Source organism: Sapajus apella, unplaced genomic scaffold, assembly GCF_009761245.1.
Source record: "Sapajus apella isolate SASKATOON/1434 unplaced genomic scaffold, GSC_monkey_1.0 scaffold46, whole genome shotgun sequence".
Lineage (NCBI taxonomy): Eukaryota > Metazoa > Chordata > Mammalia > Primates > Cebidae > Sapajus > Sapajus apella.
Genome location: NW_022436986.1, coordinates 4,514,640 through 4,537,740, shown reverse-complemented (window position 1 = coordinate 4,537,740; position 23,101 = coordinate 4,514,640). Strand labels below are relative to the sequence as shown.

Genomic DNA, 23,101 nt, shown 5'->3' with positions numbered 1-23,101 from the left:
GGGCCTGCCCCACTGACAGTTGGAAAAATCTTTGCTCTGTACTTTGGGAGGCCAAGGCTAGGGGATCACTTGAGCCCAGGAGTTCAGAACCAGACTAGGCAAGACAGTGAGACCCCCATCTATACTAAAAATATAATAAAAAAAAAAAAAAAAAAGGCAAGGCACAGTGGTGCTTGCCTGCAGTTCCAGCTGCTTGAGAGGATGAGGTGGGAAGATCACCTGATCCCTGAAGCTTGAGGCAGCAGTGAGCTAGGATCACACCACTGCGCTCTAGCCTGGGCAACAGAGCAAGACTCCATCCAAAAAAAAAAAAAAGGAACCCCTGACTACTTCACATAAAGAGGAGAAGCTCTGACCATGGGAGCAGCTAGCACCGGTTTTTCCTGTGACCATGCCAAGCAACATAGTTGGCTCCCACATTTGCCTGACGTCCATTCTTTGTCAGGTGTCTTCATGACAGTTTGCTGGTATGCTGGTTCACACCTGTGGCCCCAGCTTAATCATTAATAGTGTCCCTCATGTCTTCAGGAAAAGAACTCTAGGCATGGAAGATAAACAGTACCAAAGGATTTAGAAAGTGAAAGCTGTCAAGTTGGAAGGGCTGTGGGGGAGGTGCTGGGGCTGTTCAGCCTGAATATCCAGCTCCCTGTTTGCAAATCCCTGAGCAGATGTGGTTTGAGGGCCTCCAGGGAAAGAATTAGGACCCATGTGGAGGGTCTAAGGCTTCCCTGGACCACACTGGAAGCAGAAGAATTGTCTTGGGCCACACATAATATACACTAACAGTAGCTGATGAGGTAAAAAAAGAGAAAAAAGAAAAAAAAATCCCCCCAAAACTCATGATGTTTTAAGAAAGTTGACAGATTTGTGTTGGGCCACATTCAAAGCTGTCCTGGGCCACATGCAGCCTGCAGGCCACAGGTTGGACAGGCTTGGCCTGCGGAATGAGGAATCATTCTCTTTCTTTTGACCCCTTCCCCAGCTTTTTAACTTTGTATAGATTTAGAGGAAGTTGCAAAACTAGTAGAGTTTTGTGTACCTTGACCTAGTTTGCCCCAAGGGTTACTTGTTATATAATGATAGCACACTATCCAAAAAAAAAAAAAAAAAAAAAAAAAAGGATGGATGTGTATAGTTTTTTCTTTTTTTTTTTTTTTTTTTTTTAAAAAAAAAGATGAGGTTTTGCCATGTTGGTCGGGCTGGTCTTGAACTCCCGACCTCAGGTGATCTGCCTGCCTTGGCCTCCAAAGTGCTTGGATTACAGGCGTGAGCCACCATGCCCGGCCATGTGTATAGTTTTATGTCAACTTATCACATGGATAGATTTGCATAATCACCACTGCAATCAAAATGCAGGCTGTTCCATCATACCTACATCTATGGTAGGTATTTACCATAGATGTCCCATACATCCTGGGTTGTGAGCATGCCCCTTCAGAGCACTGTGACATGAGCATCTTCAGGGGATGCTATGAGCTTCAGTAGCTCCAGACTCATTTTCATATTATTTTTCAGTTTTGAGGTCCATGAATTTGGACTCCAACCCTGCTTATAATGCAAACCTGTTGTTTCATTTGTTTTGCTGGTGATTTTCTCTTCACCCATGACCCTGGATAGATGACCAGATTCCTTTTCCCTTCCCTGGGCCAGTGGGTGGAGTTTTTCTGGTGTCTAGTTGATGGATGGAGCAGCTCTTTGTGGATCTGGCTTGATGCAGGTCACTCCTTTCCCACTTTTGCTGGAATGTGGCCAGGTACCCTGTGCTCCCCTGGATGGCCAGGCCCCATTGTGGTGTGGCTTTCACCTGCATGCACCTCTGGTTCCACTCCCCCAGGTCGCTTAGCTTCAGCTCCTGCCGGGTCACTCACACTGTGTTTCCTCTTTGGTTTTGGCATCAGTGAATTTCCTTTGTTTGTTAGTTTTATTTTGTTTTTGTTTGTTTGTTTTTTGAGATGGAGTCTCGATCTGTCACCAAGGCTAGAGTACAGTGGTGCAATCTCAGCTCACTGCAACCTCCGCCTCCCAGGTTCGAGTGATTATCCTGCCTCAGCCTCCCGAGTAGCTAGGACTCCAGGTGCCTGCCACCATGCCCAGCTAATTTTAGTATTTTTACTATAGATGGGATTCCACTATGTTGGCCAGGCTGGTCTCGAACTCTTGACCTCAAGTGATCTGTCCACTTTGGCCTCCCAAAGTGCTGTGTTTGTTTTATTTGGAACTTAGTAATATAATTTTGACATTTGCTTATTTTATCAGCATTTCTCTGTGTTTGAAGTAGAAAGGGGGATTTTCCATGTCAGCTCCTCCCTTGTTAACCAAAACCAAGGTTGCTTTATATATGGAGTTTTGTTGTTATTTGTTCAGGGTCATAACACTTTCTATGTCATTAAAGGTTCTCTTTCAATGTCAGTATTAAAGTCTGTGTATTCCATTATATGAATCTCCTGTGATTCATTAAGGTAGTTACCTAATTTCTAGACAGTTTGGTAAATATTTTTGGCACCTTGATTTATTTCCTTCAGGACACAATCCTAGAAGTGATGCATCTCCAATAAGCACAAACGTGTGTAAGTATCCCAATGCCTTCTGTTGAATTATGGCAGGCGTAGTTTGTGGCAGAGAGGTCTGGGGCAACTGTGTGGCTCCATTCTTATTTACGTAGAAGCAGCACTAGGGGAAAGTCCACTCATTTGCCTGAAAACTAATCCATAAAGCAGGCCTGTAAACATATGAAAATCAGTAAAATGTATACATGGTCCAAAGTCTGTTGTTTAGAAGCCAATAACCAGGCCCAACCAGTTCCTTCCAGAGAACAATTAAGGACTTGGTCATTAATTCCCAGCTGACACCCATTAAGTGATTTTCTCTTATGTCCTTGTTAATAGGCTGATTACCTCTCCCATCATGTCTTCTCAGGCGGTGTCATGATTTAAATGTTTGTCCTTTCTGAAGCTCATATTGAAACGTAATCCCTAATGTGCCAGTATTGAGAGGTTATTGAAGAGGCGACTGGGACATGAGATCTTGATAGGGTCATGAGGGCAGAGCCCTCATTAATGGACTAATCCATTCCTGGAGTAATGGATGAAAGGATTATCACTGGAGAGGGGTTATCACAGAAGAGAAACCTGAACTGGCATGTTAGAGTGCTCAGCCCCCCTCACCATCCAATGCCCCGTGCCACCTTGGGACCATGCAGAGTCTATGTATTAGGCCATTCTTGCATTGCTGTACAGAAATAACTGAGGCTGGGTAATTTATAAAGACAAGTGCTTGAATTGGCTCACAGTTCTGCAGGCTGTGCAGGAAGCGTGGTGCTGGCATCTGCTCAGCTTCTGAGGAGGCCCCAGGAGGCTTTCACTCATGGTGAAGATAAGCAGGAGCAGGCGCTTCACACGGCAAGAGCGAGAGCAAGAGGTGGGGAGGAACCGTGCACTTCTAAACAGCCAGATCTTGTGAGAATTCACTCACCACCGTGAGGACAGCTCCAGTGGTGCCAAACCGTTCGTGAGAAATCCACCCCTGTGACCCAATCATGTCCCACCAGGCCCCACCTGCGACACTGGAGATGACAATTCAACATGAGATTTGGGAGGGGCAGGGGACAAATATCCAAACTCTATCTGTCTTTACCAGCAAGAAGGCCCTCACCAGATGTGGCTCCTTGATCTGGGACTTAGCCTCCATAATTGTAAGAATAAATTCCTTTTCATTATAAATTACCTAGTTTCCGGTATTCTGCTACAAGCAATAGAAAACAGACTAAAACGGGGGCCAGTACATCCAGGTGTAGGAAAAATTCAACACACGGCCTTCTACCCTAACTTTTTACTCAAACCGGGATTAGATGACAAAATAGCAGAGTGGCTATGTTCTTCTTTCAGAATCTTCCAAATTTTATGCAGTGAGCTTTTGATACTCTCATAGTAATATACATAATATTATATATATTATATTGTATTCACAGACTCTCTGAAGGGTCCCAAGGTGGCACAGGACATCGAATGGTGAGGAGGCTGAGCACTTTTATTTTACTTTTTTCTTTTCTTTTCTTTTTAAATATAAATACGGGGTGTCACCATATTGGTCAGGCTGGTCTTGAACTCCTGACCTCAGGTGATCCGCCCACCTTGGCCTCCAAAGTGCGTGGATTACAGGTATGAGCCACCACGCCTGGCTGGCTGAGCACTTTTAACATGCTAGTTCAGGTCTCTCTTCCACTCCTTATAAAGCACCAGTCCCACTCCAGTGATAACCCTTTCATATTATATGACATATGATATATAACATGTTATATATTTATATATTATATATATATTTTATATATATGTATATATGATTGGTTAGTGTCAGTTGAATACAGATATAGAGATTTAGAATGTCAAAGCTGAGTCCGGGCGCAATGGCTCATGCCTGGAATCTCAGCACTTTGGGAGGCTGAGATGGGCGGATCCTCTGAGGTCAGGAGTTCGATACTAGCCTGCCCAACATAGTAAAACCCTGTCTCTACTAAAAATACAAAAATTATCTGGGCTGGTGTTAGCAGAGTGCAGGGGCCAGTGCCACCTGGACAGAAGCTGGAACCAGAATGGGCCTGTCCTTGGGAGCTGCAAGATGGAGGCAGCCATTCCTGGAGCCACTGTCCTGGTGGGAGGGGGTGCCCTGGCTGCTCCCTTGCCCTCAGCCCCTGATCCTCCTCTAGTTCCCCCTCCCATTGACTAAAGCCAGCCTGAAGGAGGATCCTGAAATGCAGTGTGCAGGGCTCAGCCCCTCTGCCCTATAGAGCAGAGCCGGGAATGGGCAGGAAGGGGAGCTAAGACACAAGGGCCCAGCCTGGCACCAGACCCAGAACCCCTATGGGTGGAATAAAGAGCCTCAGTTGCTGGCTCTGTGCCTTTCTCTGTGACCCACAGGAACTGTAGGAACCGAGCCATGGTTTAGGATCAAGGGACCAGTGGGGTGACATGAACCAGCTTTTGCCAGACTGGGAATGAAAAGATGGGGACCCTGGCAGGCCATGCTGCTGACCTTGACAATGCCACTGGTGTCCATCCCCCTGCAGGGCAGGCAGGCTGTTCCCTGCCTCTTCCTGCCTGCCACTGCCACCATGTTAGAGTTTAAACAGTCCCCAGACTAGCGTGGTCTGGGCAAGGTTGGACAGCACGCCCCTTCCCCTGGTGGTGCACCTCGTGAGAGGCATTCAGGGCAGGGTTGTTGGAAATCATACTGAGTTTTCACCAGAGCAGCGCCCTCCTTTGGGCTCCTCACTCTCCACGGGACTCAGAGGTGGCTTCACATAGCAGCCTACACTCTGTATGCAAAATCCCTCAGCCCCCCCTAACCAGGGCTTCCTGTCAGGTCAGCTTCTTTCTCTTCCACAGTCCTAGACTCTGCACAGCTAGACTCCATCAGGCCCTCACCCAGCCACCAGCTCTCTTCAAACTCCAGCTCAGTTCAGCTGGGATCCAGTTTCACTTTGAACCAAGGGGACCCAAACCAGATAGCGTACTTCCTTGTTTCATGGCCAGGATATTCTCTCGCCCTCTTTCCCTCTGCCCTCCCTCCCCTCTCTCTCTCTACCCCTTTCTGACCTTATTGCATAAGCAGCCTCATCTGCTTACACATGAAGTTTTCTGGTGGCTGTTTTCCATACTGGTTATCCTTGTGCTGAGAGTTAGAACGAGGTATAGTGTCATGAAGCTTCTTTTGGATTTTCTGCTTAACAAAGTGGATCTATAAAAAGCACTTATATTCTTGTTAATAGGCTGATTACTATACTTGGTTGGGAGAAGATATTTGCTCTCTTGGTTTCTCTATAAAGGTCCTCTGTGTACTTATGTTGCCTCAACATGCGTTCATAAATCAAGAGTTTGAAATACATTTTCTTTATTTGGACATTCAGTAAAACACATTTGTGTCCAGGCTCAGTGACCCATTGCAACCATATAAATGTGGACTAATTCCAAGGCTAGCTTAAAGCCAGTATAATCCATAGGCCAGTGGTATGAGCTAGCCTCTGAACCTATCCACAGCCTGGAGCATTGGATAGGAAACACAGATTTAGAGAACTCATCTCCTGTTCGCTGCCAAGCCACATGCTGTCCCCCTAAGAAGATGACATGGTATCACAGGAGCCTGCCCACCCCTCATGACTGGCTGGGTGCTGGGGTCATTCTGCTATGTGGATTGTACAGATGTTTGGGCTGAGGAAGGGGGCTGACCTGTGTCTTTTTTTTCAGTGTACAAATAATACATGAACAAATGGTCATTTTTAAAAATTTAAGCAATAGTATAGCATGGATCTATATAAAGTACAAAGTGAGAGCCCTTCTTTCTCCATCTGCCAGTCCATGCCTCTTACCAAACATGACCACTACTAACAGACATTTTAATTGCACTTGCAAATATATAGATGCACATATCCCTCCATATACGGGTTTTGTTTTACTATGTTTTACATAAATTTGGATCATCTTGCATGTATTACTCTGCAGCTTGTTCTTTTTCACCTGTTTTTTGGAGAACTTTCCATGCTAGGACACATAGGTCTACTGCATTTTTTGGTTTGTTTTTTTGAGGCAGAGTCTTGTTCTATCGCTCAGTCTGGAGTGCAGTAGTGTGATCTCGACTCACTGCAACCTCCGCTGCCTGGGGTCAAACAATTCTCCTGCCTCAGCCTCCCTACTAGCTGGGATTATAGGCATGCACTACCACGCCTGGCTAATTTTTGCATTTTTTAGTAGAGATGGGGTTTTGCCACGTTGGTCAGGTGGTCTCAAACTCCTGACCTCAAGTGATCTGCCTGCCTCGGCCTCCCAGAATGCTGGGATTACAGACGTGAGTCACCACGCCCGACCTACTGCATTGTTTTTGTTGTTATATTTTCTTCTTTGTTTTTATATGGTGATAAAATATATATAACATAAAATTTGCCATTCTAACCATTTTTAAATATTCAATTCAGTGCTTTGAATTATATTCACAATGTTGCACAGCCATCCCCCGTGTCTATTTCCAAAACTTTTTCATTATCCCAACCAGAAACTCTGAAACCATCAAGCAATTACACCCCATGTCCCCTCTCCCAGCCCTTGGTAGCCTCGACTCTACTTTCTGTCTCTATGAATTTGCCTGGTCTAGATATTTCATGTAAGCGGAATGATAAATCATTTGTCCTTTTGTGTCTTGCTTATTTCACTAGGGGTGATGTCTTCAATGTTCATCCATGTTGTAGCACGCATCAGCACAATGCATTCTTGGTAATCGCTATACATTATTTCATTGTACAAATGTAGCACAATTTACATAATTAACTTATATACACATCCCATATTGAAAATTGTACCAAATATTTCATGGTTAACAACTGTCTGAGGCTGGTGCACAGGGTGGATAAAATAATTTACCAAGACAGTATTGAGTTTAGAAAAGCAGATTTATTTAGAGAAAAGGGAGAGAAACATTGCAAGAGAGCTGCGGGCGAGGCGGCAGAAAGAAGGCAGGGGACTGGAGAGGGAGTTTGCGAAGGTTTGCTGCTTGAACTGAATGCTTGCAGACAGGATGCCTGGGTGCAGGTGGACTGTGGGCTGAGCGCCTGTAACAGGATGCATGAGTGCTAACGAGCTGTTTGTGGTTGACCTTGTTTCTCAGAACACTCGCTCCCCACTATCCTTGTTTCTGTTTCTGCCAGTGAAGCCCATTTTTCAGTTTTCTTTTAGATCCTTAAGGTTCCACAACTATTCTCTATTCTTTTTTTTTTTTTTTTTTTAAGTCGGAGTCTCACTCTGTCGCCCATGCTGGAGTGCAGTGGCCTGATCTCAGCTCACTGCAACTTTCGTCTCCTGGGCTCAAGTGATTCTCAAGCCTTAGCCTCCCAAGTAGCTGGGATTACAGACACCGACCACCATCCCCAGCTAATTCTATTCTCTAGTCCCTATGTGTAAAAGCTATGTAATGAGAATCTTGGTACACAAATCTTCATGGACATGTGAAAGCATGTTCCAGGATCTAAGTAAGAGGAACTGCTGCATGAAAGAATATGTGCATTTAAAACTTTGAGGTCAGGCGCAGTGGCTCACGCCTGTAATTCCAGCACTTTGGCAGGCTGAGGCAGGCAGATCACCTGAGGTCAGGAGTTCAAGATCAGCCTGGCCAACAGTGAATCTCTGTTTCTGCTAAAAATACAAAATTAGCCAGGTGTGGTGATAGCCACTTGCAGTCCCAGCTACTCCAAAGGTTGAGGTAGGAGAATCACTTGTACCCAGGAGGCGGAGGTTGCAGTAAGCTGAGATCTTGCCATTGCACTCCAGCCTGGGCAACAAGAGCAAAACTTATCAAAAAAAAAAAATTGATAGCTATTGTCATATTGCCCTCTAAAAGTGAAGTACCGATAGACCCTACCACCCACAGTTTATATAAATGCCCTACTTCATATACCCTTACAGACTGCATCTCAATCTCTTAAAAATCTTCCAATCTAATGATCAAAAACTATTTTCTGGGCTGGGCCTGGTGGCTCACACTTGTAATCCTAGCACTTTGAGAGGCTGAGGTGGGCAGATCACCTGAGGTCAGGAGTTTGAGACTAGCCTGACCAACATGATGAAACCCCGTCTCTACTAAAAATACAAAATTAGCCATGCGTGGTGGCGCGTACCTGTAATCCCAACTACTTGGAAGGCTGAGGCAGGAGAATCACTTGGACCTGGGAGGCAGGGGTTGCAGTGAGCCGAGATCACTGCATTCCAGCCTGGACAAGAGTGAAACTCTATATCAAAAAATAAATAAATAAAAATTGTTCTGTATTTCACCTAATTGATTTATTCTTTGGACTTTATATACAGTGCTTTAGTTTAACTGGACTTTCTCTTTTGTTTGTTTTCCTTAACCTTTTATTGTGGAAAATCTCAAATTATTTTAATTATTTTTATTTTCATATTTTTACTACAAAAATACAAAAAATTATTCTAAAATGCCACTGTTACATCACAGATACACATACATACACACATCTCTCTGTATATAATTTGAGTTCTTTTGTTGTTGTTGTTCTTTTTTTGAGACAGAGGTTTGCTCTTGTTGCCCAGGCTGGGCTGGAGTACAATGGCGCCATCTCAGGTCACTGCAACCTCCACCTCCGGGTTCACAGGATTCTCCTGCCTCAGCCTTTCCAGTAGCTGGGATTATAGGCATCTGCCACCACACCCAGCTAATTTTTGTGTTTTTGGCAGAGATGGTGTTTCACCGTGTTGGCCAGGCTGGTCTCAAATTCCTGACTTCAGGCTGTCCACCTGCTTAGCCTCCCGCAGTGCTGGGATTACAGGCATGAGCCACCATGCCTGGCCATAATTTGAGTTCTTTTAAAAACTCTTTATTTTGTGCTTTTGACCTTTTTGTCTGTGTTTGAGCCACATGGTTTTAGATCCTGTAGATTTATCATTTGTTTTGTTATCAGATAAGGCAGGTAATGTGTTATCAGGTTTCTCTTCTTTGTTTTTTTTTATAGCAATTATGGTGAGCCAGGAGAATTTTTTTTTTTTTGGAGACGGAGTTTCGCTCTTGTTACCCAGGCCGGAGTGCAATGGCGCGATCTCGGCTCACCGCAACCTCTGCCTCCTGGGTTCAAGCAATTCTCCTGCCTCAGCCTCCTGAGTAGCTGGGACTACAGGCATGCGCCACCATGCCCAGCTAATTTTTTGTATTTTTAGTAGAGACGGGGTTTCACCATGTTGACCAGGATGGTCTCGATCTCTTGACCTCATGATCCACCTGCCTTGGCCTCCCAAAGTGCTGGGATTACAGGCTTGAACCACCGCGCCCGGCCCAATTTTGGCTTTTCTTTTGCCTGTTCTCTCTCCTAATAATTTTATAATTTTTAATCTGCATGTTAAGATTTTGATTGGAGTTTTATCAAATTCCAATTTGATTGTCTAATTTAGAGACAAATAGTGACTTTAGAGTAATGAACCTTCCCAGTCACTAATATGGCTTTTTAATAGGTTTATTTCCACATACTTTGTGATTTTTTTCTCCCATTTTCAAAAGGATCTTTACTTCTCCATGCATTTTATGATTGGTGATGGCTGGTACTTAGGAAAGCTTTGTTTTTTATAAGTTGATCTTGTATCTGACTGGCCACTTTGCTGAACTTATGTTTCAGACATTCTAATTATTTTCATGTTGATTATTCTGGGTTTCCCGATTGATAAACGTATCATCTGCAACTGGTTTTTCTGTTTTTAGGCTCATGCAGAGTCAAGTAAAACCTGGCTGAAGGGGATATTCACTGAACTCAGATTACTACTTGATGAAGAGGAAACAGCGGCCAAGAAATTCATTGATAAAAACACACAGCTGGCCCTCCAGGGGTACAGGGAACAAGTTGACTCTTGCAAAGAGCAACTTGACGTCACGAACGATCTCTCCACCAGGGTCTGGAGTATCAGCCAGGAGCCTGATCCTGTCCAGAGGCTTCAGGTAATGCTGGGGTCACTGCCCTTACAGCTGCCACCTGCCACCCACACTTCATCTCAGGTGTTATGGCATTGAGCACAGTATTGACACACAGAATATTGCCTGGTCACCATGCAGACTGTCTTGCCCCCACACACGTGTTCAAGAGAATATACATTTTAGGAAGATAATACACATCTTGGGCTAATTAAATAATATTAACAGCCACCAATTTCAAAGGCCTTTGTGTTCTGAGCACTGTGTAGCTTAGCACGAATATTCACCAGAACTCTGCAGAGTGGCCTCACCCCATTTTATAAACAAGAAATTGAGGCTCAGTAAAGTGAAGTGACTCACCTGGTCTCACATAGCTGGTAGGTGGCAGAGCTGGGATCAGGTCTGTCTGTCTGTAGGTCTGACTAAACCCACAAGACACCTTGCCTGGCCCTCTGCCTGTATAGTCTTAAGTTGAGACACCTCTCCTGGAAAGGCAGGTGGCCTTGCAGCTGCTGAGCACATTTCAAAAGCTGAGTCACAGTTTGCTCAATGGTACTCCTTGGCCACTGGGCTTTGTTGAGGGAGAGTCTAAGAAACAGCCCCTGTGGCAGATCACTTGAGGCCAGAAGTTCGAGACCAGCCTGGTCAGCATGGCGAAACCCCCTCTCTACTAAAAATGCAAAAATTAGCCAGGTGTGGTGGCACATACCTGTGAGGCTGAGGCGGGAGAATCACTTGAATCTGGGAGGCAAAGGTTTGCAGTGAGCCAAGATTGCACTGCTGTACTCCAACCTGGGTGACAGAACAAGACTCTCTCTCAAAAAAAAAAAAAAAAAAAAAAAAGAGAAAGAAAGAAAGAAATAGCCCCTGCGATGCTCATTGCTACATTTGGGGAAAGCATGTTGTCAAGGATGGTGTTCCTGTCTGTAGGGAACCGTGGAAGAAACTCTTGTCTAGTGTCAACACCCCTGTGCAGTCACTTCTGCACTAGAATTGCTTTATCACTGTTAGAGCCCCTCCTGTTTCCTTCTTTGCCTTGGGATGCTCAGAGCCAAATCTGCTTTGACTAACCAGGCTAAGGCTTCACGGCAAACACTTTGTGTCTGATTTTCTCTTTGCTTCATTTTTCTCGCTATGAAGAAAAATCTTGCCGTATTAGAGGACCTTTGCAAGATACTTTAAAGGCTGTGGGACAAGGCAGGGTACAACTAAAAGTGGCACCAACTCTAACCACAGATGAGTATGGGCTCTGGCTGGAAAATCAGACAGACAAAAAAGCCAGTCAACACAAAACCAGCCAAGCCAGTCCCCAGGTGGGGATTTCCACTCTTGTGTCTTATGTGGCCTCAGTCAGTTCAGTCTGTGTCTCATCATCAGCTGTTTCAGCCAAATTCTGGGTGAGCTGCTTTCCTAGGAATGGGTATTGTGCTTTAAGAAGGGCAAGATGCACAGTGATACATTGAATTGTTTCTTTTTAAATAATGGTCCTTTTTAAGGCTATGGAATACAAAGGAATGCGTCCATGGAGAAGCATGCTATTCTCCTTCATAAAATGGTTTCAGGGCTTTGCCATCTCTTAAATTCTCTTGTGCCAGCCAAGCGTGGTGGCTTATGCCTGTAATCCCAGCACTTTGGGATGCTGAGGTGGGCGGATCACGAGGTCAAGAGATTGAGACCATCCTTTGGCCAACATGGTAAAACCCCATCTCTACTAAAGATACAAAAATTAGCTGGGCATGGTGGTGCATGCTTGTAGTCCCAGCTGCTCCGGAGGCTGAGGCAGGAGAATTGCTTGAGCCCCAGAGGCAGAGGTTGCAGTGAGCCAAGATAGCACCACTGCATTCCAGCCTGACGACAGAGCGAGACTCTGTCTCAAAAAAAGAAAAAAAATCTCTTGTGCCAAAGCCATTGATTTTAATCATTCAACATTCCCACCTTCTATGTGTTCATTCGTTTATTCATCAATACGTACTGAGCCAGGTCACTTGCTGGACATTAGGAGCTCACAGTTGGTGGGGAGACTTGCTCAGAAACAGTTATTTACGGTACAGCTTAAGCAATTTTGTAAATATGAAGCTAGCAAAATTATGTCCAAGAAATGTCTGACACTCTCTGGCTGGGAGAAGGATGCAGTCTGGGAAGACTTCTAGGAAGAGGTGATGGTAGGGCTGGGTGTTGGAAAATGAGTAGGAGCACACTGTATATATAGGGAGAGCAGAGAGGACAGACAGGAACTGTGTACATGTGAGAGCTTGGCAGGTTGGGGAACCACTTGGGGTTCAACCTGGCTTGAGGAGGGGTAGGGAGTATAAGGGTGGGGGTATTGAGAGACACAGCTGGATCCATAGGTCATGGTTAGTTCATGAAGGGCCTTATGTTTCATGGATTTTAGCATTTTCCTGTAATACAATAGGAGACAAGAATGCGTTTTTGTTTGTTTGTCTGTTTGTTTGTTTTTGAGACAGGGTCTCTGCTGCCCAGGCTGGAATGCAGTGGCTCAATCTCGGCTCACTGCAACTTCACCTTCCAGATTCAAGGGATTCTCCTGCCTCAGCCCCTTGAAGAGCTGGGACTACAGGCACGTGCCACCATGCCCAGCTAATTTTTGTATTTTTACTAGAGGCTGGGTTTCACCCTGTTGGTCAGGCTGGTCTCAAACTCTTGACCTCAAGTGATCCATCCGCCTTGGCCTCCCAAAGTGCTGGGATTACAGGCGTGAACCACCATGCCCAGCCTTGGAGTGGTCTGAACTGAGGGATAAAAGCAGTCACATGGTCAGGTTAGTGCTTTAGAAAAGTCACTTTAGAGACAGAGTGGAAGATGGACGGGGAGACCAGGATGGGAGGCTGGAAGGGAACTTGGGAGGAGGCCACAATGTCCAGGAGAGAGATGATGGTGGCCTGGACCAAGATAGGGGCAGTGGGGATAGGGAGAAACAGGCAGGTCAGGAGATGCCACAGGAATGGAGATTGGAATTGGAGAATGAGTAGGGGGAATCCCGAGATGACGCTGGAGTTTCTGGCCTGAGAGATGAAGGACTGGGTTTTCTGTTCTCTGAGTCTGCAAAGGCAAAAGCAGCTGTCCTTGGTTTCATGCACTGATTTTTCCATCATACACATGTTTTGAGAAGCCATGTGTCCGGCCTGGTGCTAGGTGCTGGAGTTTGGGGTTACCAGGTGGTGACATGTGTCCTCTATCGACCCCTCATCCTACCCTACTCATCTGCCCTCTGAGCCCCCCCCACCTCCCTGGAGCTGCTCCCTGCCCACCCTGGACTTCCTGCTAGTGCTCAGTCTTCCCTGACCAGCCCCATTCCAGTGTTCTGGGTGTGACCTTAGCCCTGGTTCCCCACCAAAATGAGGTTGGACTCTAGACTCCCGGCCTCCTAGGCTGAATGGGGCTTGGAGGCCATCTCACAGCCCCCTCCCAGTGTGCAGCATGCTACCAGGTAGGGCCTGCCCCTGCCCCACAGCCGAGTGCCAGGCCACCCTCCTCCCTCCTGAGGCCCCCATCTGTCCACTCCTTCTTGGGCAGGCAGTACTGCTACTGCCAGCCAAGCCTGATGACTGGGGGCAGTCAGCTTCCTTCCAACTCCTGGCCAGGACAGCCCTTCAGAAAGTGCCGTCGCGGTTCTCACCTGCAAACAGGAAAATCCACTGGAACCGTTTTAAGCAAGAAGGGAGTTTATGGAAGAATATGAGGTAGTTGGTAGGATCTCCAGGAGGGCCAGAAAGTCAGGATGGCACATGGGCAGCAGGAAGGACACCCAGGCTTCAGCAGGGGTTGGTGCCAGTATAGGCCCCACGGCACCTATACTGACCAGAGCCCCCACCACTACTGTCCCTGAGTGTCACATGCCACCATCGCTACCTTCACCTTCACTTCCAAATCCATGCTTTGGCTTGGAGGTGTCTGGTGACACTCCTGCATCAAAGGTGCAAAGGGGGCTGGGAGACGGGGTTTTCTAGCTTCTCCTTAGCGAAGCCACACAACACAGAAAGGTATTGAAGAGGGGCTGTCCAGGCGCAAAACAGAACACATGTTCCAGGCGGTAGCCAGACCCCCTCAGTCAGCACTGCAGCTGAACATTGCTGGGTCTTTTTTTTTTTTTTTAAGAGACGGGGTTTCACCAAGTTGGTCAGGCTGGTCTCGAACTCCCGACTTCAGGTGATCCACCCGTCTTGGCCTCCCAAAGTGCTGGGATTACAAGCATGAGCCACCATGCCTGGCCTTTTGCTGGGTCTTTGACATCCTTCTTAGAACAGTTTACTGCTCCACCTTTGTACAAGTTCCAGGGGCCCCTTCACCAGGGAGACTGACCTCTCACTCTTTTTGTACCCGACGCAGACCCATGGCACAGTGTGTGTGAGGCTGAAGCCTCACTGGGAAGGTCCTATGTCAGCCTGACCCTGCCCTCTGCCAGCATAGCTGGCACAGAGTAGGCCTCAATGAACACAGAAGGAAGGAAGGAAAGGAGGGAGGAAGGGAGAGGGAGGATTCCCCAGTGCCAGCATGGCAAAATCACACCTCCACATGGCTCCCACCTTGGGGCTGCTGTGTGGTCTCTCCAGGGCTCCCTCTGCTCCTGGGGGCACAGCCTGGGCTGACCACAAGTGCCAGGGCAAGGTGGAGTCTGGGCGTGCTGGTGTGGGTTTGTTCCTGGGTGCAGCACAGGAGGCTGGGACACTGCCTGCATCTCCCAGAGCCACCCTGACCCCTGTGTGCCCACACAGGCATACACGGCCGCCGAGCACGAGATGCAGCAGCAGATGAGCCTCGGGGAGCTGTGTCACCCTGTGCCCCTCTCCTTTGAGCCCATCAGGAGCTACTATAAAGGTCTCATGGAAGCCATGCAGAGTACACTACAGACGCCACTGGACATTCGCCTTAAGGAAAGTAAGTCGCCAGTGACCAACTTTGTGTCCTTACCTCCCCTAGTGCCCTTTAGCCCAGAGGTGAATGCAAAGATCATCACCCTGCATCCTGTCTCTCCCACACTGAGCCCTTGGTTGGGCGGTCAGGGGCTCCTGGGCCTGGTGCCAACCCACCCTCACGACTTCACTTCCAACCCTTCCTGAGACGGAGACCTGCCCTTCTCCAGTCACACTGCCTGCTTCTGCCCCTCAGATTGCTCCTGGGATCCTGCCATATCTCAGCCTTGCTCTGGGCTCCCAGCTGGAATGACCAACTCTTCCTCCTCTTCCTCTGGCTGGGGCCCAAGCCCAGCACCCCCTCAAGGCAGGCTGGCACAGCTGCGCCCACCTGGGAAGCCCTTTCCTGCCAGCCCAGTCTGCTCACTCCCTCCCCTGGCCATCTCTACTCTCCCTTCCCATACCAGGGCCTGCCCACATCCTGCTGGAGAGTGCTCATGAAGTGGATACCCCCTCCTTGTGCCTTCCTTGTAAGCACCTGAAGGGCAGGAACCAGCCTTGGGCCTACCTCTGAGCTCCCCACAGGGCATGGCACAAAACATGTCCTCAAAAATATCTATTCATTGATTCATTTATGTGCTCATTCATTCATTCATTCACCTCTGCTATCATGATTCATTCAGAACATTTATCAAGCCCCTCTTATGTGCCAGGCATAGGAGGGCACAAAACAAAACTTCTCCGCTTTTGGTGCTCATAGTCCTTGTAGGGGGGACAGACAGTGCACAACATGTCAGGTGACAAGAACTGCTATAAAGAATAATAAAGCAGGGCAAGATGGAGGACAGGAAAGTGACGAGGAGGAACCATTTTTCTTTTTTTTTTTGAGATGGAGTCTTGGTCTGTCACCCAGACTGGAGTGCAGTGGCATGATCTCAGCTGACTGCAACCTCCGCCTCCTGGGTTCAAGCAATTCTCCTGCCTCAGTGTCCTGAGTAGCTGGGACTACAGGTGCCTGCCACCATGCCAGACTAATTTTTGTATTTTTAGTAGAGACGAGGTTTCACCATGTTGGCCAGGCTAATCTTGAACTCCTGACCTTGTGATCCGCCTGCCTCTGCATCCCAAAGTGCTGGGATTACAGGTGTGAACCACCATGGCTGGCCGAGGACCTGTTTTATATAAGCAGTTGGGAAGGCTTCTGAGAAGGGGACACTCAAGGTGGCCCAAAGGAAGCGTTTGTTCAGCAGCTTCTGCTGGTCTGAAGGGCCAGGGAGCACAGTGGTCATAGGCATGGACTCCTGGGTTCCTACCCCAGGTCTACCCCCTTGGAACCCTGCTGAACCCTGCCATGGACGGGGCACCTCCCTTTTCCATGCCTCTGTTTCTGTATCTGTAAAGTGGAGACCATAATGTAGCCCGCTCTCCTGGGCTGCTTTGAGAATTGAATGAGCTCTTACACACTTAGTGCTCAGGCATAATAAACGCCATGTACGCGTCGGGGATTATGATTGCTGCTGCTGTTAGATCTGAGGGAGGTATTCTAGACAGAGGGAAAAGCAAGGGTGGAGGTCTGCAATGGGAGTGAGCTGGTCACAGAAGGAGCAGCAATGGGGACAACAGAAGTGGAAGTGGACTCGCAGGGGAGAGAGGAAAGAAATCTGAATCCCAGGATTTTGACCTGGGCAACTAACAGAAGGAAACTGTCATTTTCTGAAGTGAGAAAGCATTTAGGACTGGAGGGAATGAAGTGTTTGAACCTGTTAGATTTCAGAAGTTGGACTTCCCATGTGGTGGTATCGCCCAGGCAGTAGGACCTGTGACTCTAGAGTTCTAGGGAGAGGGGCGAGGCTTTTGCCTTGATGAAAGAACAACTTCAGCCAAATTAAAGGTAAAGGAGAGTAAATGAGCAATGAATGATTTGTGACTCGGGCAGCCTTCTCAGCCTCAGTACATTGACAGACTCCAGCGCAGCCACGTGGTGGAAGAAGATTTAGGGCCAGAAAAAGGAAAGTGGCCTACAGAAAACAGAGGTGAGGCGCAGAAGCAGCTGGGTTGGTTCCAGCTCAGCTTTTGCCTTATTTGAACACAGTTCAATCAGTTGGCTACATTTGATTGGCCAAAACTGGGTGATTTCCATATCCAGAGTAACTATTCTAGTAAGAAAAAAAAGAATTAAAAAAAAAAAACTGGGTGATTGGCACAAGTGCGGGCTACGGTCTGTTTACACCTCCACTTGTTATAGTTGACGATGCACAGAAAAACCTTTAGGCTGAACTTCAAAGATGTAAGGAGGCAGCTTTAAGCAAAACTTGATTTAACAGCGTGCAGGTGGGCTTGATCTCTACAGGCCCCTGTGATGAGTGCTGGGAGTGCTGGGGGCGGAAGGCAGGTCTGGGGAGGCGCTGAGTGAGCTCCAGCCCCAACAGCTGGGAAGGAGGGAACCTGGGCAAGAGGGGAAGGGTGTGGGGGCTGTCCAGGCAGAGGGCACAGCAAGTGCCAAGGGCCCCGGTGCCCCTGCTGGGATGGCCTCCCCTCCTTCCTTCTTTGTGAGCACTCAGACCTTCCTGACTCAGCTCTACTTTCTTGTTTTCCGTCTTGACCCTGGAATTTGTGCATCTTCCCTGAGTCGTGGCCCATCCTTGAGTGTTGGGTCCAGTGGTTGTTCGCACCTCAGCTCCTCCTCCTATTTAGGGCTCTCCCACACCAGCCTCGTCATCCTGGGGTTTTCCTGTCCCTGTGAATTTACACGAACCCCTTAAATCTACATGGCTCTTGGACGGGCCGCTGTGACTCTCCAGTTGTGTGGTATTTTTAGCATGTCTTACTTGTCTGCTCGCGTGAGCTCCATGCGCTCATTTCTCACAATTCCTTACAGACATGAACTGCCAGCTCTCAGACCCTTCCAGCACCAAGCCAGGTACCTTGCTGAAAACCAGCCCCTCACCAGAGCGATCTGTCTTCCTAAAATGTAAGACCCTGGGAGTGGGGACGGGGTGGAGAGGGCGGAGACAGTGGGATGTTGGGTGGAGGAGGATCATGGAAATGGAGGTCCCTCTTTTTTTCTCATTAGAGTTTGGTTTTTTAATTATTTAAGAATTTTTAAAAAAGACTTTTATTATTAAAGACAAGTAAAACAATACATGTTCACTGTAGAAAAATTAGAAAACAAAAGAAAAATAAGTCTCATAATCTTTCCTCTTCCATGAACAATTATTATTTGTCCTTTTAGCTTTAGCACATCTAATATGCATATAATGATATATTTAATAATCTTTTTTATTTTACAAATGTGGTGTCATACTATACATACTGTTTTGTCATCTGTTTTCATTTGCTGATATATTCTGAACATTTTTATCCTCTTAAAATATTGTATATGTAGGGCCAGTCCTGGTAGCTCACACCTGTGATCCCAGCACTTTGGGAGGCCGAGGCAGGCAGATAGCTTGAGCCCAGGAGTTTGAGACCAGCCTGGGCAATATGACGAAACTCCATCCCTACAAAAAATTCAAAAATTAGTGGGCATGGTGGTATGCTTCTGTAGTTCCAGCTACTCAGGAGGCTGAGGTGGGAGGATCACTTGAGCCCTGGAGGCGGGGGTTGCAGTGAGCTGTGTTCATGCAACTATACTGTAGCCTGAGTGACAGAGTGAGACCTTGTCTCAACTGGAAAAAAAACACAACAGATAATGCATGCTTATTGTAGAAAATCAGAAATTACAAATATGTAAAAACAATGGTCCCTCCCAAGGAATACTTTTAATATTTTAATATATATTCTTTCAGATATGTGTGCATATTTTTTAAAGGGATATTATGTTTTTGTGATTTTTTTCATTAACAGTATAGCTTGAACAGTTTTTTAATTTCCCACCCTACACTGATGTGACAATTTTCTATATCAGTAAATATATAACTTTTTTTTTTGAGGCAGGGTCTCACTCTGTTGTCCAGGCTGGAATGCAGTGGCACAACTATGGCTCACTGTAGCCTCGACCTCCGGGGCTCAAGTGACCCTTCCACCTCAGCCTCCCACATAGCTAGGAACATAGATGTTTGCCACCAAGCCTGGCTAACTTTTAAAGTTTTTGTAGAGACGGAGGTCTCCCATGTTGCCCAGGCTGGTCTCGAACTCTTGGGTTCAAGTGATCCTCCCACCTCAGCCTCCCAAATTTTGGGATTACAGGCATGAGCCACTGTGCCCAGCCAGTATTGTGTGTGTGTGTGTGTGTGTGTGTGTGTGTGTGTGTGTGGTGTGTCTTGCTCTGGATTGCAGTGGTGGAGTTCAGTGGTGCAGTGCTCACTGCACTCTCGACCTCTTGGTCTCAAGTGATTTTCCCACCCCAACCTCCGCATAGCTGGGGCTATTGGCATGCACCACCACGCTTAGCTAATTTTTAATTTTTATTGCATTGAATGGATGTGTCATATCTAACCAATTTCATAATGTTGGATGTTTACATTTTCATTTCTATAAACAATGCTGTAATAAACATCCATTCTTGTACACATTTGTTGAATTAATGAATGAGTGAATGAACACACCATACCTCATTTTCAGATTATTTTTTAGGAGTAATTTCTGAAAGTGGAATTACTGGGTATCAATTTAAAGAAGACTTAACCTAAAGTAGGCTCAGTATCCAGTTAGCAGAGTTTATTCCAATGCAAAGTAACCATCAGGGGACATAGGCAAACCAAAGAATGGTGGTCAGTGTTCCTGGTGTTGGGAAGGGGGCAGTGAATATCAAAATGGAGGCACTGAATAGAATTACATTTTCCATACAAAGGCTAATCTACTGATTTAAAGGCTGGGCATGGTGGCTGATGCCTGTAATTCCAACACTTTGGGAGGCTGAGGCAGTTGGGTCACTTGACTGACATCAGGAGTTCAAGACCAGCCTGGCCAACATGGTGAAACCCTGCCTCTACTAAAAATACAAAAATTAGCCTGGCATGGTAGCAGGCACCTGTAGTCCCAGCTACTCAGGAGGCTGATGCAGGAGAATCACTTGAACCTGGGAGGTGGAGGTTGCAGTGAACCAAGATCGTGCCATTGCACTCCAGCCTGGGTGACAGAGTGAGACTCCGTTGCAAAAAAAAAAAAAAAAAAGAAATATTGATTTAAGATTTGATTGGCTACTATTGATTACACCTAAGGAGTAAACATCCTAGTGAAAATAGTTAACAATCAAAAGGGTCTCTATCTCTCCAACGTCATTTAGTATACGTTTGAATGAAGAATAGGGAATCTGGTTAATGTATAACATCTCAACACAAAAGTCAGGAAGTAATGGTCATGCACCAGAGAAGAAAAACAGCCACATTATGTGACTCAGTTTCCAGGGCTTAACTTTTTCCACTTGGCATAATAAATTTGGAAAGTCCTGAAATTTTATTTTCTTTTTACACTGGACATGAATTTTTTTTTTTTTTTTGAGATGGAGTCTGGCTCTGTCGCCCAGGCTGGAGTGCAATGGTGCGATCTCCGCTCATTGCAACCTCCACTTCCTGGGTTCGAGTGATTCTCCTGCCTCAGCCTCCCAAGTAGCTGGGATTACAGGCGCCCAGCACCACACCCAGCTAATTTTTTTGTGTGTTTTTAGTAGAGACAGGGTTTCACCATGTTGGCCAGGCTGGTCTTGAACTCCTGACCTCAGGTGATACACCTGCCTTGGCCTCCCAAAGTGCTGGGATTACAGGCGTGAGCCACCGGGCCCGGCATGCATTTTTAAAGTAAACTTTAGTTGAAATATAAAACGCATAAGGAAAAGCACACAAGGCGGGGCGTAGTGACTCATGCCTATAATCCTAGCACTTTGGGAGGCGAAGGCTTGCCTGAGCTCAGGAGTTCGAGACCAGCTTTGGCAACACTGTGAAAGCCTGTCTCTACTGAAATACAAAAAATTAGCAGGGTGTGGCAGCATGTGCTGTAGTCCCAGCTACGTGGGAAGCTGAAGCAGGAGAATTGCTTGAACCAGGGAGGCCAAGGTTGCAGTGAGCTGAGATTATGCCATGGCCCTCCAGCCTGGGTGACATTGAGACTTTGTCTCAAAAAAAAAAAAAAAGTGTACAAATCAATGATTTTTTTAAAGAAGAAATATATTTTGTAATGACTTTCAGATCAAGAAATGGAAATTTTCACTCCCCAGAAGTCTTCCTCATGTGCCCTCTTGTTTACTATCCCCAGAGGGAATCCACTCTCCAGACTTCTAGGACTATAGGTTAGTTTTACCTGTTTTTGAACTTTTAGTAGATCATTCAGATTGTACCCTTCTGTTTTGCTTCTTTCGCTCAACATAATATGAGATTTATCCATTTTGTATACTGACATATAGAGTGTTTTTTTTTTTTTTTTGAGACAGAGTCTTGCTCTGTCGCCAGGCTGGAGTGCAGTGGCCTGATCCTGGCTCACTGCAACCTCTGCCTCCCATGTTCAAGCATTCTCCTGCCTCAGCCTCCTAAGTAGCTGGGACTACAGGCGTGTGCCACCACGCCCAGCTAATTTTTGTATTTTTAGTAGAGACAAGGTTTCACCGTGTTGGCCAGGATGGTCTCGATCTCTTGAGCTTGTGATCTGCCCGCCTCGGCCTCCCAAATTGCTGGGATTACGGTGTAAGCCGCTGCTCCTGGCCTGAGTGGTTGTTGTAAATTCACTTAGCACTTCTAAGCTATCCACAGATTTTTTGGGATTTTCTGTAAATAAGCATGTCACCTGTGAATAATAATCTTTCATTTCCTCAATCCTTATTCTTGCCTTTCACTTCTTTTTCGTGCCTTGAGTTACTGTCTACTACATCTAGAACAGTGTTCAACAGAAGTGGTTATAATGAGCAGCATTTTCTCCCACGTTGGATAAATATCCAACAGAAATGCATACATATATGAATCAAAAGACCTGCACAAGAATGTTATGTGACTGAAACGCAGGTTCAATCACTCAACGCTTTGCAGAGTCCAATTAACAAAAGCGAGGTCTGGCATAAATAAAGTGGTCTTTTTCAAAACTTAGCTTAGGGGAAGAGGTACAGGCCCCTCCTGCCCTTAAGGGTACCACCTCACTTTTGGGGCAGAAAGCAGAGGCTTTTAAATGGGGACTTTGTGTGAAGGGCATGCAGGGGAGGAGCAAGCAGATGGGGGTCTATGTGACTCATTTTGGTGCCTCATCTACCAGGTGGGTGAGCTGATGCCATTGACAACAGAACTAGGTTGTACTGTGGCCATTGTGTTGAGATATTCTACAGGTGTAAGAGTTCTGAAGCAGGCATACTTTAGCTGGTAAACTTACTGTTGTCTCTAGAGGCAAAGTTCTGGTTCCTTTTAAGCAGGCAGTTAGATAAGCTTGCCCTGTAGGGGATTATCTGGTGAAGGGAAGGTAATGGTTATAATTGCATTTCTAAAGAGCTATGTAGGGGCGGGCATGGTGGCTCACACCTGTAATCCTAGCTCTTTGGAGGGCCGAGGAGGGCGGATCACCTGAGGTCAGCAGTTTGAGACCAGCCTGGCCAACATGGTGAACCTCCTCCCCACCCCCTAGTCTACTAAAAATACAAAAAATAGCTTGGCATAGTGGTCAGCACCTGGCAATCCCAGCTACTTGGGAGGCTGAGGCAGGAGAATCGTTTGAACCTGGGAGGTGGAAGTTGCAGTGAGCCAAGATCGTGCCATTGCACTCCAGCCTGGGCAACAGGAACAAAACTCCGTCTCAAAGAAAAGAAATGTAATTGTATTGGTGGTTTCAAAAGCTTTTTAAACACACTAAATACTCCAAAAAAAAAA

At 46.5% G+C, this 23,101-nt stretch overlaps 1 protein-coding gene across 1 annotated transcript in view; it reads left to right on the top strand.

The window, feature by feature from the left end:
- TRIM14 (tripartite motif containing 14) overlaps window positions 1-23,101 on the top strand; it is a 39,995-nt gene that overhangs the window by 12,980 nt on the left and 3,914 nt on the right. The window contains exons 2-4 of the mRNA XM_032239891.1: window positions 10,243-10,476; window positions 15,183-15,345; window positions 18,199-18,291. Of these exons, the coding sequence (XP_032095782.1) occupies window positions 10,243-10,476; window positions 15,183-15,345; window positions 18,199-18,291 (490 nt within the window). The remainder of the gene's footprint in view (window positions 1-10,242; window positions 10,477-15,182; window positions 15,346-18,198; window positions 18,292-23,101) is intronic.